General features: G+C 40.9%; 1 protein-coding gene across 1 annotated transcript in view; it reads left to right on the plus strand.

Moving 5' to 3' along the window:
* The first annotated feature begins 2,813 nt into the window (after positions 1 to 2,813).
* Positions 2,814 to 19,876, plus strand: part of LOC127684936 (cystatin-related protein 2-like) — a 268,764-nt gene continuing 251,701 nt past the window's right edge. The window contains exon 1 of the mRNA XM_052181696.1: positions 2,814 to 3,064. Within this exon, the coding sequence (XP_052037656.1) occupies positions 3,036 to 3,064 (29 nt within the window). The 5' untranslated portion in view covers positions 2,814 to 3,035. The remainder of the gene's footprint in view (positions 3,065 to 19,876) is intronic.

Below are 19,876 nucleotides of genomic sequence, written 5' to 3' on the forward strand. Positions count from 1 at the left end.
CTCCTACAGCTGATAAACAACTTCAGCAAAGTGGCAGGTTATAAAGTCAACTCAAGCAAATCAGTGGCCTTCCTATACTCAAAGGATAAGCAGGCTGAGAAAGAAATTAGGGAAATGACCCCCTTCACAATAGCCACAAACAGTATAAAGTATCTTGGGGTGACTCTTACCAAACATGTGAAAGATCTGTACGACAAGAACTTCAAGACTCTGAAGAAGGAAATGGAAGAAGACCTCAAAAAATGGGAAAACCTCCCATGCTCATGGATCGGCAGAATCAATATAGTTAAAATGGCCATTTTGCCTAAAGCACTATACAGATTCAATGCAATACCCATCAAAATCCCAACTCAATTCTTCACAGAGTTAGAAAGAGCAATTATCAAATTCATCTGGAACAACAAAAAACCCAGGATAGCTAAAACTATTCTCAGCAACAAAAGGAAATCTGGGGGAATCAGTATCCCTGACCTCAAGCAATACTACAGAGCAATAGTGTTAAAAACTGCATGGTATTGGTACAGTGACAGGCAGGAGGATCAATGGAACAGGATTGAAGATCCAGAAATGAACCCACACACCTATGGCCACTTGATCCTCGACAAAGAGGCTGAAAACATCCAATGGAAAAAAGATAGCCTTTTCAACAAATGGTGCTGGTTCAACTGGAGGTCAGCATGCAGAAGAATGCGAATTGATCCATCCTTGTCTCCTTGTACTAAGCTCAAATCCAAATGGATCAAGGACCTCCACATAAAGCCAGACACTTTGAAGCTAATAGAAAAAAAACTGGGGAAGACCCTTGAGGACATCGGTACAGGGAGAAAGTTTCTGAACAGAACACCAATAGCGTATGCTCTAAGAGCAAGAATTGACAAATGGGACCTCATAAAATTACAAAGTTTCTGTAAGGCAAAGGACACCATCAAGAGGACAAATCGGCAACCAACAAATTGGGAAAAGATCTTCACCAATCCTACATCAGATAGAGGGCTAATATTCAATATATATAAAGAACTCAAAAAGTTAGACTCCAGAAAACCAAACAACCCTATTAAAAAATGGGGTACAGAGTTAAACAAAGAATTCTCACCTGAAGAACTTCGGATGGCGGAGAAGCATCTTAAAAAATGCTCAACTTCATTAGTCATTAGGGAAATGCAAATCAAAACAACCCTAAGATTTCATCTTACACCAGTCAGAATGGCTAAGATTAAAAATTCAGGAGACAGCAGGTGTTGGAGAGGGTGTGGAGAAAGAGGAACACTCCTCCACTGCTGGTGGGGTTGCAAATTGGTACAACCACTCTGGAAATCAGTCTGGCTGTTCCTATGAAGGCTGGGCACCTTACTTCCAGAAGATCCTGCTATACCACTCCTGGGCATATACCCAGAAGACTCCCCACCATGTAATAAGGATACATGTTCTACTATGTTCATAGCAGCCCTATTTGTAATTGCCAGATGCTGGAAAGAACCCAGGTATCCCTGAACAGAAGAGTGGATGCAAAAAATGTGGTATATCTACACAATGGAGTACTATTCAGCCATTAGAAACAATGAATTCATGAAATTCTTAGGCAAATGGATGGAGCTAGAGAATATCATACTAAGTGAGGTAACCCAGACTCAAAAGGTGAATCATGGTATGCACTCACTAATAGTGGATATTAACCTAGAAAACTGGAATACCCAAAACATAATCCACACATCAAATGAGGTACAAGAAGAAAGGAGGAGTGGCCCCTGGTTCTGGAAAGACTCAGTGAAACAGTATTCAGCAAAACCAAAATGGGGAAGTGGGAAGGGGTGGGTGGGAGGACAGGGGAGGAGAAGGGGACTTGCGGGACTTTCGGGGAGTGGGGGGGCTAGAAAAGGGGAAATCATTTGAAATGTAAATAAATTATATCGAATAATAAAAAAAAAGTAAAAAAAAAAAGAAGGGCTTCTTCTGAGGAAAAGGGAATGGGGCTGTGGGGGTATGGATTTGATATGACAGGACTGGGAGGAGAGGAGAGAGGGGTAGCTGTGATTGAGATGTAAAGTGAATAAAAATAAATTATTGAGAAAAAGAAGTCATTTTTATGCATGAGGTCACAGCTACTTTGCAAAAACAAAACAAAACAACAACCTCCCCCTGTACCCCCCTCCCCTTGTACTCTGCAAAGGAGTTTTGAGGTAATCATACCTTAAACTTTGTTATAATTGTCATGAGAAAACGTTTCCCCAAAGTTGTGGTAGATTTAAATACGTAAAAGAGTAACTGGCCCCGATCAGACTTTAGAAGTTTGAACCAGTCATACTGAATTGGATTTCTCTCTTGCCTCTTGCAGGTTGTTCCTCTGCCAGCTGTAGTATTTGCAGAGACTCTTGTGTTAAAGGCAGATGCCAATTCAAATTTACCTAAAAGAAAGCTATAGTTCTGACTTCTTGCACCTCATATGCATGCTGAAAGTTGTTGAGGAGACCAGCAAATGCCATTTTGGAAAACACTGGGGGAAGATAGAAAGTGGCAAGTGGACTAAAATGTATTGCTTCCCCACACGACTTGACTTCAGCATTTCAGATGCTGAGAAGCTGATCTTTTCACTGCTAGACTTACTTGGTCTGCAGGTAGCCTGGGATTCAGCTATCCTGCTGAATTTGGTTCATGTGTTTATGGTTCCTCTCAGATGAAGGGTAGTGGCTGCCTGTCTTAGGATTTCCTCATAGAGTTTGGAAGGGAACAGGAGTTAGTAACCACAGGAAACATGTACACACTGTTAGAATAACCACTGACTGTACAGGCATACACATCCACACAAGGATACCGATGTGCCGGCAGCTACCTGTACCAAGGATAGTGGACTGAGGCTGGAAGAAGCATGGATGAATTCTTTTTCCATGAGTAAGTCAGGTCTGTTAAGATCCCCTGACCATGCACATCTCAGGATCAATCCCCAAAGGCAAAGGGCTAGTGGGATGCTCTGCTTTTTTCTTTTTCTGGAGAAGCCATACATCTGTTTAGGACACTTTCATCAGGATTGACATTTTGGGATGCCTGCTTTGGATCTAACAGAGAACAGGTATGGTTGATGACCTACTTTTGTGCTTTTTTGTTGATGAAGGTTTGACTGTTCATAGTTTTTTGTGCTGTGAGGCAGTGAGTCACACGCAGTTCTAGAATAAGGATGATCCAAAGTGGGGACCAGAAATGCCAGGAATATACAAAGGCTCTAGCACCTTGAGAAAAGGAATCTTTCCTCTGGCTGCATGGGCTAGGAGCAAAGGAGTTGTAGACAGGACATTTGAATACAAAGGACATCATGAACAGGAAGAATTTAAGGAGATAAGGACCCCCCCACCCCCCACCCCCCCCTACCCCCCCCACCCCCGTTCAGAAACCAAACCAAACCAAACCAAACCAAACCAAACCAAACCAAACCAAACCAAACCAAACCAAACCAAACCAAACCAAACCATGAACCTGAGCTGAATGAGTATGTGTGTATGATGAACTTTAGTTTTGACCCTAACTATAACCCTTAATCCATCCCAGATTGATCACATACTAGAATGAAGAAAGCTGATTTTCTCTGACACTTATGCCAGTGGTCTTAAGAAGACATAATGACAAGAGTCGAGAAAGCAGAGATGTGAGATAAAGACAGAGAGGGGGGAGGTCAGAAATCATTCAGTCTTAGGGTTTCACATCACCTGTTGTGAGCTCTTCTCACTGAGGCCCATTTTTACACCCTTCTCTTCATTCTGGGCAATATCGTTTTAAGGCTTTCAGCTAACCTTGGGAAGAGAGAGACTGGAACTATAGAAAAGGAAGCTGCTGCCATCTGCTGTCACTTTTGTTTGATGCACAGTGTCATTAGGAAGTCCACAGCAGTCAGAATAGTATGTGATGTGGGGCTCTCCAAGACTCAGGACACACTCATTTATGTTAGGTGTTCTGTCTTTCACTGAGCACACAGAATCTACTCCAGAAGTCACCTGCCCTGTGCACTGTGGGAACCTGACTGGGAGTGCCAGAAGAAGAAAATTCACCAGTGGTCTAAGCCTTCCCTCTTGTGGTTATTATCATCAGATACAGGATGCAGCTCAGCATTAAGACTCCGCTCAGGAGGGATAGGGCTTCCCCCTTAAGGCTCTGCATGTGTAGTTCTTTCCCCCAATCCACTTCTCTGTTTGGGTGTTCAAGGCTAGTTCTTTCTCTTCCTTCAGATTTAGACCACATGTCATCGACCCAAAGTACATTTCCTGATAGTTTTTTCTCTGTAGGATAGTATTTGGCTCTAAGCCCCCTGAAGGCCATGGTGTTCTCATCTCATTCTCTATAATGAGTCTAATTCTAACACAGACCCTGAAAGATGAAGGATGCTCAATACACATTTAAGAGAATATGTACTTACACGATGAAGATGCCCTTGTGAGGGTGTCAAAGACTTTCCCAGAGTGATTGAATTGCTTCCACGTGAACCTTATATAGTATTATCTCATGACAGCACCTCGGAGGCTATAATGATTCTAAAAAAAAAATTGTTAAAATTGCCATTTTCATTCAGTGGCTAAGGTTAAGATCTATTTTCATTCTTCTACATGCAGATACCCAGCTAGACTAGCACCATTTATTGAAGTTTTTTTTTTTTTTTTTTTTTTTTTGCCTTTTTCCATTGTATGGTTTTGGCTTCTTTATAAACAATCAAATATCTATAGGTAGGTAGGTTTTTTCTGAGTCTTTGATTTGATTCCATTGATCAGTGTGTCTGTGTCTCTACCAATACCATGCATTTTTTTTTTATCACTGTTGCTCTGTAGTACAGCTTGAGGTCAGGGATGGTAATTCCTCTCGAAGTTCATTTATTGTTCAGAATTGTTTGGCTATCCTGGGTTCATTAGATTTTCACATGAAGTCAAGAATTCCTCTTTTAATGTCTATAAAAATTGTGTTTTGTTATATTTGGCATAATAGTTTATTTTTCCTTGTCTTTTATTTATTTATTTATTTATTTTTATTTTCTATATTCTTTGTTTACATTCCAATTGATTTTCCCTTTCCTGGTTCCCCCCTCCCCATAAGTCCCATAAGCCCTCTTCCAGCAGCATTCTCCAATCAACCCCCTCTTACTTCTCTGTTTTGGTAATCCCCTACAATGCTGCATCAAGCCTTTCCAGGACCAGGGCCCTCTCCTTCCTTCTTCTTAAGAATGATTTGATGTGTGAATTGTGTCTTGGGTATTCAGAGCTTCTGGGATAATAACCACTTATCAGTGACTGCATTCCATTTGTGTTCTTTTGTGATTGGGTTACCTCACATAGGATGATATTTTCTAGATCCAACTATTTGCCTAAGAATTTAATGAATTCATTGTTTTTCATTGCTGAGTAGTATTCTATTGTAAATATACCACATTTTCTGTATCCATTCCTCCATTGAGGGATATCTGGGTTCTTTCCAGCTTCTGGCTATTATAAATAAGGCTGCTATGAACGTAGTGGAGCATGTGTCCTCATTGCATGCCAGGGAATGCTCTGGGTATATGCCCAGGAGTGGTATAGCAGGGTCCTCCAGAAGTGTCATGCCCAGTTTTCTGAGGAACCACCAGACTGATTTCCAGAGTGGCTGTACCAACTTGTATTCTCACCAGCAGTGGAGGAGTGTTCCTCTTTCTCCACATCTTAGCCAACACCTGCTGTCTCCTGAGCTCTTAATTTTAGCCATTCTAACTGGTGTGAGATGAAATCTTAGGGTTGTTTTGATTTGCATTTCCCTAATGACTAATGATGTTGAACAATTCTTAAGGTGCTTCTCAGCCATTCGAAGTTCTTCAGGTGAAAATTCTTTGTTTAGCTCTGTACCTCATTTTTAATGGGGTTATTTGGCTCTTTGGAGTCTAACTTCTTGAGTTCTTTGTATGTATTGGATATTAGCCCTCTGTTGGATGTAGGATTGGTGAAGATCTTTTCCCAATTTGTTGGTTGCCGTTTTGTCTGATTGACAGTGTCCTTTGCCTTACAGAAACTTTGTAATTTTATGAGGTCCCATTTGTCAATTCTTGATCTAAGAGCATAGCTATTGGTGTTCTGTTCAGGAAATTTTCCCCTGTGCCCATGTGTTCAAGATTCATCCCACTTTCTCCTCTATAAGCTTCAGTGTGTCTGGTTTTACATGTAGATCCTTGATCCCCTTGGACTTGACCTTAGTACAAGGTGATAAGAATGGATCAATTCCCATTCTTCTGCAAGCTGACCTCCAGTTGAGGCAGCACCATTTGTTGAAAAGGCTATCTTTTTTTCCACTGGATGGTTTCAGCTCCTTTGTCAAAGATCAAAGAACCATGGGTGTGGGTTCATTTCTGAGTCTTCAGTCCTATTCCATTGATCTACCTGCCTGTCACTGTACCAATACCATGCAGCTTTTTAACACTTTTGCTCTGTAGTACTGCTTAAGGTCTGTGATACTGATTCCCCCATAAGTTCTTTTACTGTTGAGAATAGTTTTAGCTATCCTGGGTTTTTGTTATTACAGATGAATTTGAGACTTGCTCTTTCTAAATCTGTGAAGAGCTGAGTTGGGATTTTGATGGGGATTGCATTGAATCTGTATGTTGCTTTTGGCAAGATGGCCATTTTTACTGTATTAATCCTGCCAATCCACGAGCATGGAAAAATTTTCCATTTTCTGAGGTCTTTTTCAATTTCTTTCTTCAGAGACCTGAAGTTCTTGTCATACAGATCTTTCACTTTTTTAGAGTCATACCAAGATACTTTATATTGTTTGTGGCTATTGTGAATGGGTGTCATTTCCCTCATTTTTTTCTCAGCCTGTTTATCCTTTGAGTATAGGAAGGCTACTGATTTGCTTGAGTTGATTTTATAACTAGCCACTCTGCTGAAGTTTATCAGCTGTAGGAGTTCTCTGGTGGAGTTTTTTGGGTCACTTAAGTATACTATTATATCATCTGTAAATAGTGATAGTTTGACTTCTTCCTTTCCAATTTGTATCCCTTTGACTTCCTTATGTTGTCTAATTGCTCTAGCTAGTACCTCAAGTACTATATTAAAAAGATATGGAGAGAGGGGGCGGCCTTGTCTAGTCCCTGATTTCAGTGGGATTGCTTCAATTTTCTCTCCATTTAGTTTGATGTTGGCTAACGGTTTGCTGTATATTGTTTTCACTATGTTTAGGTATGGTCCTTGAACTCCTGTTCTTTCCAATACTTTTAGCATGAAAGGATGCTGAATTTTGTCAAATGCTTTTTCAGCATCTAATGAAATGACCATGTGTTTTTTTTTCTTTGAGTTTGTTTATGTAGTGGATTAAATTGATGGATTTCCATATATTGAGCCATCCCTGCATCCCTGGGGTGAAGCCTACTTGATCATGGTGAATGATAATTTTGACGTGTTCTTGGATTTGATTGGCAATAATTTTGTTGAGTATTTTTGCATAGATATTCATAAGGGAAATTGGCCTGTAGTTCTCCTTTGTTGGATCTTTGTGTGGTTTTGATATTAGCATAGTTGTGACTTTGTAGAACAAGTTGGGTAGTGTTCCTTCTGTTTCTATTTTGTGGAATAATTTGAAGAGTATTGGTGTTAAGTCTTCTTTGAAGGTCTGATAGAATTCTGCACTGAAACCATCTGGTCCTGTGCTTTCTTTTGGTTGAAAGACTTTCTATGACCCCCTTCTATTTCTTTAGGGGTTATGGGACTGTTTAGATGATCTATTTGATCCTGATTTAATTTTGGTATTTGGTATCTGTCTAGGAAATTGTCCATTTCCTCCAGATTTTCCAGTTGTGTTGCATATAGGCTTTTGTAGTAGGATCTGATGATTTTTTTGATTTTCCTCTGTTTCTGTTGTTATATCTCCCATTTCATTTCTCATTTTGTTAATTTGGATACTACCTCTGTGCCCTTTGGTTAGTCTGGGTAAGGGTTTATCTATGTTGTTGATTTTTTCAAAGAACCAGCTCCTGGTTTTGTTGATTCTTTGTATGGTTCTCTTTGTTTCTACTTGATTGATTTCAGCCCTGAGTTTGATGATTTCCTGTTTTCTACTCCTCCTGGGTAAATTAGCTTCTTTTTGTTCCAGGGCTTTCAGGTGTGCTGTTAAGCCACTAGTGTATGCTCTCTCCACTTTTTAGAGGCACTCAGGGCTATGAGTTTTCCTCTTAGCACTGCTTTTATTGTGTTCCATATTTTTGGGTATGTTGTGCCTTCATTTTCATTAAATTCTAAAAAGTCTTGGATTTCTTTTCTTATTTCTTCCTTGACCATGGTATTACTGAGTATTGTTCAGTTTCCATGTGTATGTGGGCTTTCTGTTGTTTTTGTTGCTATTGAAGACGACTCTTACTCCATAGTGATCTGATATGAGCCATGGTATTATTCAATCTTCTTATATCAGTTGAGGTCTGTCTTATGACCAATTATATGGTCGAAGAACAAGAGGAGGAGGAGGAAGGAGAAAGAAAGGGGAGGAAGAAAAAGGAAGGAAGGAAAGAAGGAAGAAAGAAGGAAGTAAGGAAGGAAAAGGAAAGGAAAGAAAAGAAGGAAAGGAAAAAAGGAAAGGAAAGGAAACTAGGAAAAGCCTACATTAAAACTCAGAAATCAGGTCTGCTGAGATGTCTCAGCAGAAGAAAGCAACCCAAAGAATTGAAGAGATTTACACCAATATCTAACAAAGTGCTTATTTTTAAAACATACAATGAACTCAGGAAATCCAACATCAGCAAACCCCACAATCAAAGTGAAAAATAAAATCTAAAGTAAGAATTTTCAAGATAACATTGTCAAATGACATAGCAGTACTTCACAAATCTTTCAACATGCTTAGCCATCAGGAAATTCAAATCCAAATGACTCTGAGATTCCATATGATACATGTCAGAATGAGTAACAGCTTATACAGGTGAGTATGTGTAGTAAGGGCAATATTTGTCCATTGTTGCTAGGTGTGCCAACTTGCATACACACTTTAAAAATCAGTATGGTTGTTTCTTTAAAAAGGGGGAAAATTGATCTAGTCAAGACCCAACTATACAACTCCTGGGCATATACCGAAAACATGTTCTATCCTACTATGAGGACAACTGCTCATCTACATTCGTAATAGTTTTAGTCACAACTCTCAGAAAATAGAAACAACATAAACATTCCTCACCAAAAGAATAGATAAGGAAAGCATGTTAAATGGTGTTTTGCTTAGCTGTTAAAAAGAATGACATCATGAAACTTGCAGGCAAATGAATATAACTTAAAAAAATGAATCCTGAGTGCAGCAGTGGCTGGTCCAGCTGAAGGGCCATCAGCAGTGGAACCAAGGTGACACAGGGTCCAGTTAGGCCCTGCGCCCACGACCACTGACCTTCGCTGACCAGCCGGGCGGCAAGCAGCTGCGGTTGTGCAGCGCCTTTCGCTGCACGGAAGCCACTTCAGAACGCGGCCTCCCACCAGTCAGGAGAGACTCACCTCCATCTTGATTTCGGACTCCAGAGATCGGACAGACTGAGGTACACAAACATAATCCGAGGCCAACACCGCAGGGGTCTGAGCCTGACGGGCGTTGGCCTGCACCCAGGCCCTGGGCTGTTCAGGTGGCCATCAGGGTGCCAACCCAGCCAGGAGGTTTTTTTGTCCTGGCCGGCGCACGCGCCGCCATTTTGCCTACAGGACCCAGAGTGCTCGAGAGGGCAGAAACGGCTAAAAAGCGTAGCCTGAGGCTAACAAAACAGGGGTCTAGGCCCCAAAAGGCACAGGACTGACCCCAAGAACTGGGCGGCTTGGTGGGCCATCTGTGAGTCAACCTGCCCAGGAGGTTGTTAGCACAGCAGACTCTCCCGGTGCTTTCCGGGAGCCGGCCATCCGGGTCACCTGGCGGACCCAATTAACAGTCATAGCCCTAGGGGAACTTTGCTCGGACCTTGGCCTCCCAGGCTTTTGCCTGGACTCAGGGCCTGGGCGACCAGGCTAACCTTATGTGCGCCAGCCCGGTGGGGGAATCGGCTGCCCAGCGGAGTGAGCGGAACACAGGGGAGGTCACAGCAGCATACACCGTCGGCACTCCCTGGGGGTGCACACAGGCTCCATCTGGTCCACAGACACAATCTGGGGCAAGGCCTCAGGCGAAAGCCCTCAGCTCAACTCTCTCCGCTTCAGATCAGCCTGGGCGGCCACACCACATCTCCAGGTCCCTCAAGAGGCTAGTGGGGGCTTCCGGGCAGCCAGCTGGGAGAAGTCCCTGTGCTCCGGTAAATCCTGCGGGCCCCAGCGGGAGCCTTCAGGTGCCTGCTTCGGGATCTGAACAGCCTGGACAGCAGCACCCTGTCTACAGGCAGTGCAGGGTGTAAGCTGTGCACCAGAGGCCAACGGGGAAGGGGCAGCTTGCACTGGTGAGTCCAGCACTGACAAGACCAAGTAACACCAGTGAGAACTAGATGGCAAAAGGCAAACGCAGGAACGTCACTAACAGAAATCAAGGCAATATGGCAACATCTGAACCCAATTCTCCTCTACTAGCATGTCCTGGATACCCCATCACACCAGTAAAACAAGATTTGGATTTAAAATCACTGGTCATGATGCTGGTACAGGAACACATGAAGGACATACTTAAAGAAATTCAGGAGAAAATGGATCAAAAGTTAGAAGCCCTTACGAGGGAAACACAAAAATCATTGAAAGAAATCCAAGAGAGTATAAAAGCCAACAAGGAGGAAACGCAAAAATCACTTAAAGAAATACAGGAGAACTTTGGTCAACAGGCTGAGGTCATGAAAGAGGAAACACAAAAATCTCTTAAAGAATTACAGGAAAGCACAAACAAGCAAGTGAAGGAGCTAAGCAAAACCATCCAGGATCTAAAATCAGAAGTAGAAACAACTAAGAAAACTCAAAAGGAGACAACTTTGGAGATAGAAAGCCTTGGGAAGAAATCAGGGGACAGAGATGCAAATATCAACAACAGAATACAAGAAATAGAAGAAAGAATCTCAGATGCTGAAGATTCCATAGAAACCATGGACTCAACAGTTAAAGAAAATGCAAAATGCAAAAAGCTTGTAACCCAAAATATCCAGGAAATCCAGGACACAATGAGAAGACCAAACCTAAGGATTATAGGCATAGATGAGAGTGAAGATTTACAACTTAAAGGGCCAGCAAATATCTTCAATAAAATTATGGAAGAAAACTTCCCTAACCTAAAGAGAGAGATGCCCATGAATATACAAGAAGGCTACAGAACTCCAAACAGACTGGACCAGAACAGAAATACTTCCCGTCACATAATAATCAAAACACCAAATGTTCTAAACAAAGAAAGAATATTAAAGGCAGTAAGAGAAAAAGGCCAAGTAACATATAAAGGAAGACCTATCAGAATCACATCAGACTTTTCACCTGAGACTATGAAGGCTAGAAGGTCCTGGGCAGATCTCATGCAGACTCTAAGAGAACACAAATGCCAACCAAAACTACTATATCCAGCAAAACTCTCAATCACCATAGATGGAGAAACTAAGATATTCCACGACAAAACCAAGTTTACCCAATATCTATCCACAAACCCAGCCCTAAAAAGGATAATAGGAGGACAACACCAATACAAGGAGGGAAACTTCACCCTGGAAAAAGCAAGATAGTAACCTTTCCTCAAACCCAAAAGAAGTTAAGCAATCAAATTTAAAAAATAACGTCAAAAATGATAGGAAGTAACAATCACTATTCTTTAATATCTCTTAACATCAATGGACTTAATGCCCCAATAAAAAGACACAGACTAACTGACTGGATACGTAAACAGGACCCTACATTTTGCTGCTTACAGGAAACACACCTCAGGGTCAAAGACAAACACTACCTTAGAGTAAAAGGCTGGTAGACAATTTTACAAGCAAATGGTCTCAGGAAACAAGCTGGAGTAGCCATTTTAATATCAGATAAAATTGACTTTCAACCCAAAGTCATCAAAAGAGACCCTGAGGGACACTTCTTGCTGGTCAAAGGAAAAATACAAAAAGAAGAACTGTCAATCCTGAACATCTATGCCCCAAATGCAAGGGCACCCTCTTTCGTAAAAGAAACTTTATTAAAACTAAAAGCACACATTGCACCTAACACAATAATTGTGGGTGACTTCAACACTGCACTTTCCTCAATGGACTGATCAGGAAAAGAGAAACTAAACAAGGACACAATGAAACTAATTGAAGCTTTGGACCAATTAGATTTAACAGATATATATAGAACATTCTATCCTAAAACAAAAGAATATACCTTTTTTCAGCACCTCATGGTACCTTCTCCAAAATCGACCATATAATTGGTCACAAGACAGACCTCAACAAATATAAGAAGATCGAACTAATCCCATGCCTCCTATCTGATCACTATGGAGTAAAAGTGGTCTTCAATAGCAACAGAAACAACAGAAAACCCACATACACGTGGAAATTGAACAATACTCTACTCAATGATACCTTGGTCAAGGAAGAAATAAAGAAAGAAATTAAAGACTTTTTAGAACACAATGAAAATGAAAACACAACATACACAAATCTATGGGACACAATGAAAGCAGTGCTAAGAGGAAAACTCATAGCCCTGAGTTCCTCCAAAAAGAAAATGGAGAGAGCATACATCACCAGCTTAATGACACACCTGAAAGCCCTAGAACAAAAAGAAGCTATTTCACCCAGGAGGAGTAGAAGGCAGGAAATCATCAAACTCAGGGCCGAAATCAATCAAGTAGAAACAAAGAGAACCATACAAAAAATCAACAAAACCAGGAGCTGGTTCTTTGAGAAAATCAACAAGATAGATAAACCCTTAGCCAGAATGACCAAAGGGCACAGAGAAAGTATCCAAATTAACAAACTTAGAAATGAAAATGGAGATATAACAACGGAAACTGAGGAAATCCAAAAAATCATCAGATCCTACTACAAGAGCCTGTACTCAACACAACTGGAGAATCTGGAGGAAATGGACAATTTCCTTGACAGATACCAAATACCAAAATTAAATCAGGACCAACTAGACCATCTAAACAGTCCCATAAAGCCTAAAGAAATAGAAGGAGTCATAGAAAGCCTTCCAACCAAAAAAAGCACAGGACCAGATGGTTTCAGTGCAGAATTCTACCAGACCTTCAAAGAAGAGTTAACACCAATACTCTTCAAACTATTCCACAAAATAGAAACAGAAGGAACACTACCCAATTCTTTCTACGAAGCCACAATTACGCTGATACCAAAGCCACACAAAGATCCAACAAAGAAAGAGAACTTCAGACCAATTTCCCTTATGAACATCGATGCAAAAATACTCAATAAAATTCTTGCCACCCGAATCCAAGAACACATCAAAACGATCATCCACCATGATCAAGTAGGCTTTATCCCGGGAATGCAGGGTTGGTTCAATATACAGAAATCCATCAATACAATCCACTACATAAACAAACTCAAAGAACAAAACCACATGGTCATTTCATTGGATGCTGAAAAAGCATTTGACAAAATTCAGCATCCTTTCATGCTTAAAGTCTTGGAGAGAACAGGAATTCAAGGCCCATACCTAAACATAGTAAAAGCAATATACAGCAAACCAGTAGCCAGCATCAAACTAAATGGAGAGAAACTTGAAGCAATCCCACTGAAATCAGGGACCAGACAAGGCTGTCCCCTTTCTCCTTATCTTTTCAATATTGTACTTGAGGTACTAGCTCGGGCAGTTCGACAACATAAGGAGGTCAAAGGGATACAAATTGGAAAGGAAGAAGTCAAACTATCATTATTTGCAGACGACATGATCGTCTACCTAAGTGACCCAAAGAACTCCACTAGAGAGCTCCTACAGCTGATAAACAACTTCAGCAAAGTGGCAGGTTATAAAATAACTCAAGCAAATCAGTGGCCTTCCTATGGTCAAAGGATAAGCGGGCTGAGAAAGAAATTAGGGAAATGACAATAGCCACACCCCTTCACAATAGCCACAAACAGTATAAAGTATCTTGGGGTGACTCTTACCAAACATGTGAAAGATCTGTATGACAAGAACTTCAAGACTGTGAAGAAGGAAATGGAAGAAGACCTCAAAAAATGGGAAAACCTCCCATGCTCATGGAACGGTAGAATCAATACAGTTAAAATGGCCATTTTGCCTAAAGCACCATACAGATTCAATGCAATATCCATCAAAATCCCAACTCAATTCTTCACAGAGTTAGAAAGAGCAATTATCAAATTCATATGGAACAACAAAAAACCCAGGATAGCTAAAACTATTCTCAGCAACAAAAGAAAATCTGGGGGAATCAGTATCCCTGACCTCAAGCAATACTACAGAGCAATAGTGTTAAAAACTGCATGGTATTGGTACAGTGACAGACAGGAGGATCAATGGAACAGGATTGAAGATCCAGAAATGAACCCACACACCTATGGCCACTTGATCCTCGACAAAGAGGCTGAAAACATCCAATGGAAAAAAGATAGCCTTTTCAACAAATGGTACTGGTTCAACTGGAGGTCAGCATGCAGAAGAATGCGAATTGATCCTTCCTTGTCTCCTTGTACTAAGCTCAAATCCAAATGGATCAAGGACCTCCACATAAACCAGACACTCTGAAGCTAATAGAAAAGAAACTGGGGAAGACCCTTGAGGACATCGGTACAGGGGGAAAGTTTCTGAACAGAACACCAATAGCGTATGCTCTAAGAGCAAGAATTGACAAATGGGACCTCACAAAATTACAAAGTTTCTGTAAGGCAAAGGACACCATCAAGAGGACAAATCGGCAACCAACAAATTGGGAAAAGATCTTCACCAATCCTACATCAGATAGAGGGCTAATATCCAATATATATAAAGAACTCAAGAAGTTAGACTCCAGAAAACCAAACAACCCTATTAAAAAATGGGGTACAGAGTTAAACAAAGAATTCTCACCTGAAGAACTTCGGATGGCGGAGAAGCATCTTAAAAAATGCTCAACTTCATTAGTCATTAGGGAAATGCAAATCAAAACAACCCTAAGATTTCATCTTACACCAGTCAGAATGGCTAAGATTAAAAATTCAGGAGACAGCAGGTGTTGGAGAGGGTGTGGAGAAAGAGGAACACTCCTCCACTGCTGGTGGGGTTGCAAATTGGTACAACCACTCTGGAAATCAGTCTGGCGGTTCCTCCGAAAACTGGGCACCTCACTTCCAGAAGATCCTGCTATACCACTCCTGGGCATATACCCAGAAGACTCCCCACCATGTAATAAGGATACATGTTCTACTATGTTCATAGCAGCCCTATTTATAATTGCCAGATGCTGGAAAGAACCCAGGTATCCCTCATCAGAAGAGTGGATGCAAAAAATGTGGTATATCTACACAATGGAGTACTATTCAGCCATTAGAAACAACGAATTCATGAAATTCCTTGGCAAATGGATGGAGCTAGAGAATATCATACTCAGTGAGGTAACCCAGACTCAAAAGGTGAATCATGGTATGCACTCACTAATAAGTGGATATTAACCTAGAAACCTGGAATACCCAAAACATAATCCACACATCAAATGAGGTACAAGAAGAAAGGAGGAGTGGCCCCTGGTCCTGGAAAGACTCAGTGAAACAGTATTCAGCAAAACCAGAACGGGGAAGTGGGAAGGGGTGGGTGGGAGGACAGGGGAAGAGAAGGGGGCTTACGGGACTTTCGGGGAGTGAGGGGGCTAGAAAAGGGGAAATCATTTGAAATGTAAATAAATTATATCGAATAAAAAAATTAAAAAAAATTCAGGAGACAGCAGGTGTTGGAGAGGGTGTGGAGAAAGAGGAACACTCCTCCACTGCTGGTGGGGTTGCAAATTGGTACAACCACTCTGGAAATCAGTCTGGCGGTTCCTCCGAAAACTGGGCACCTCACTTCCAGAAGATCCTGCTATACCACTCCTGGGCATATATCCAGAGGATTCCCCACCATGTAATAAGGATACATGTTCTACTATGTTCATAGCAGCCCTATTTATAATTGCCAGATGCTGGAAAGAACCCAGGTATCCCTCAACAGAAGAGTGGATGCAAAAAATGTGGTATATCTACACAATGGAGTACTATTCAGCCATTAGAAACAATGAATTCATGAAATTCTTAGGCAAATGGATGGAGCTAGAGAACATCATACTAAGTGAGGTAACCCAGACTCAAAAGGTGAATCATGGGTATGCACTCACTAATAAGTGGTTATTAACCTAGAAAACTGGAATACCCAAAACATAATCCACACATCAAATGAGATACAAGAAGAAAGGAGGAGTGGCCCCTGGTTCTGGAAAGACTCAGTGAAACAGTATTCGGCAAAACCAGAACGGGGAAGTGGGAAGGGGTGGGAGGGAGGACAGGGGAAGAGAAGGGGGCTTACGGGACTTTCGGGGAGTGGGGGGGCTAGAAAAGGGGAAATCATTTGAAATGTAAATCAATTATATCGAATAAAAAAAATTAAAAAAAATATAAAAAAAAAATGAATCCTGAGTAAGCTAATCTAGACCCAGAAAGACAAACACAGTGTACACTCACAATGTAGTGGATTGATCTGATGTTGATTGTATTTATTGCTAAATACTGGCTCTCAAGATCTGGATTCCTTTGATGATGAGCCAATCCTCATATATACTAAGCAATGCTATGTAAAGGTTCCTCCCTGTATTTAACTGAACAATAAAAGTCTAGAGCATGATATTGGGTAATAGGGAGAAAAATTTGGAAAGTGATCATCAAGTGAGGAGAAAAGTTGAAAGTACATGGAGGTGGCTATCATGAGAGGAGACAGCAGAATATGTCTAGGAAAAAAACAGCCAGTAACATGGTACATTATGGGTGGGAAATAAGTTATAAATAAATAAGTTATATTAACTTCCAATCTAATTCAATCTAGACTGTGTCTTATAATGAAATGCCTGGATTCTATGCATTTTTACAGAATAAGTGGAATGGTTAATTTACTTTACACTCACAGGTAGATATTAGCTGTAAACTAAAAAATAAACATGATACAATCCACATACCCAAATAAGCTAACAAGGAGACTTTAAGGAGTGACACAAAATTCTTCTTTGGAAGTAGAATAGAATAGATTATTACAGACAGATTAAGGACCAGTAAGGGAGAGAACAGGCAAGGTAAGGTGTTAGTTGAAATTCTCATATAAACAACTGTAAGTACAGGGCATTTCTAGTCCTAATTAGATGCCTAATGGAATGGATAGTTAACAAAACTTTAGAGCAATCCTAGAAAAGACTTCTGGTAGTAGAGCATACAGATATTGAGCTATGTATTTTCAAAAACCAGACAAGGCCTCAAGTGTCATGAATGGAACATCAACAACTGAAGGAAATTTTGACACAGCTTGTCCTGCCTGAAGATAGTGCTTTTAACCTTGCCTAGCATAATCCTGATTAAAGAGACCAGAGATATTTCATCTTGCAACTCATGGTAGTAGATGCATATTCCAAGAGCCAAACATTAGGCTGAAGGCAGGGTGTCTTGCAATGGAGAAGAAGAGAGAATCATAGAAATTAGAGGACTCAGGGACACTACAAGAACATAGAGACAACTGACTAGGACTCAGCTGGGCTCATAGATATTAATGACTCTATAGGAGTCTGACCTCAGTCTTCTGTATATATCTTATGGTTGAGTAGGTTGGTGTTTTTGTAGAATTCCTAACAGTGGGTGTTGTGGCTGTCTTTGACTCTTTCCTGCTTGTGGGAAAGAGTCCTATTTTTTTTCCCCCTGAGACAGGGTTTCTCTGTGTAGTCCTGGCTGTCCCGGAACTCACTCCAGGCTGTCCTTGAACTCAGAAATCCTCCTGCCTTTGCCTCCCAAGTGCTGGGATTAAAGGCGTGTGCCACCACCGCTGAAAGAGTCATATTGGCTTGCTCCATAGAACCTTTAGGTGAAGGTAACAGCCTGAACTTATTATACCTTGTCATATTTTGTCTGACTGATGTTCCTTGGATGCCTGATCTTTGCTGAGAGAATGTGGATGAGGGTGGTTCTGAGTGAAAGGGGATGTAGGGAGAGAAATTGTGGAACAGGGAAGGAGAGAAAACTGTCTGCTGAAGAAGGAAAACTGTAAAGGAAAGACTATAAAGTGAGTAAACTAGCCTGAAGCCATCTTACAGTGAAAAAGAGTGACTGATTTCTGTGCTACTGTCAGAATTATTAACCCAATGCTTCATTCCAGAGACTTTACTTTGATAAGAGCATACTTGTGTTCCAGGGACAGGGAAAGCTTTACCACCTCTCTCTGTGGTACAGATTTCAAACTGGGTACTACCTTTCTGACGATATTTTAAAATGCTAGTCACATTTATTTGCCTTTGGTGTCATATTTCTCCTGGTTCATAGAGCAAAAAATGGTAAGAGATCATATGAATCATTCTGTTCAAAGAAGTGGCATATATTAATGGGACTATATATTAGCCCCATTAATAGACTATATATTAAGATTATTAATAGATTATATATTAACAGGACCATATATTAATTCCCCAGAAGGTGCCTCCTGGTATAAGCTATGGTGAGTTAGAATTGTGTCAAGCAGCATGTAAAACTGCTGAATCTGACTTAGATGAATGTTCTTCCATAAATGAGTTCATTTGGATAGATGTGTATATTTGATGTCTAGTTTCCTGTGAATGTTGTAAGGCGTGCAGAGGGGATGTTGTGTTAGTCAGGGTTGTATTCAGTACAAAGCATAATGACCAAGAAAAAAGTTGGGGAGGAAAGGGTCACTTAGCTTACTCTTCCACATTTCTGTTCATCACCTAAGGAAGTCAGGAAAAGAACTTGCACAGGGCAGGAACTTGGAGGCAGAAGCTGATGCAGAGACCATGGCAGGGTGGTGGTTACTATATTGCTTCCACTGCCTTACTCAGCTTGCTTTCCTATAGAACCTAGGACTAACAACCCAGGGATTGCACCACCCGTAATGAGCTAGGCCATCCCACCATGATCACTAATTGAGAAAATGCCTTACAGCTGGATCTCATGGAGGAATTTCTTCTGCGGAGGCAACTTTCACTATAACTCCAGCTTATGTTACCTTAACACACAGAATCATACAGTACATTTATGAACATATATTTGTGTAGATATGTAGATATTTTGAGAAAGTGTGTGTAAGATATTGGGGCAAACATGTAGCAAAGTAATGACTTATGAATGGTTGAAGCTGGTGCGGGGGGAGGTATACATTAATTCTTGTCAGTGGAGATCTATACCATTGCGTGTTAGAGTAAGGGTATGTGCACAAATCATTGGCTTAGATTGTGAAGTGTTTAACCTGGAAATCTTCACATAGAAAGGTCAACTTTCCCTAAATTGGGCTATTCTCTGAAGCCTAGAAGACCCTTGGCAGGGACACATGTTTGAGCAAAAATTATTTAATATATCTCAGCTGGAGAAACTTTCCAGCTCTCCCAGAAAGAAAAGAGACCAAATAAGCCAAAAGCATCTCTGTGAAATATATGACTTCTGTGCTGTGTGGGCAGTAATTCATGCAGCTGAAGAATGCTAACATGAACTCTGGAAGCATTAGTTGGCTCTATTGCATATGGCTGCTACACATGGGTACCTTCCCATGGTAAGTAATGCAACTAATCCTATTCTTTGTCCAAAGGTGAAACCTGATGTAAATGGATACTACAAAGTGAGGCCTAAAAAGGCACATGCAGGAAATTCCAATCTGAATTGATTACCTATCCCTTCCGTGAACAGGCAGATCAGCAAAAGTTCATGGTTCATGATGTGATCTCTCATACAGGCAGAAGATTGCCTGTATGAGACAATAGATACTTACATTGGGGTACATAAAATTCTCTCAAA

This window comes from Apodemus sylvaticus, chromosome 5 (assembly GCF_947179515.1).
Source record: "Apodemus sylvaticus chromosome 5, mApoSyl1.1, whole genome shotgun sequence".
Taxonomy (NCBI): Eukaryota; Metazoa; Chordata; class Mammalia; order Rodentia; family Muridae; genus Apodemus; species Apodemus sylvaticus.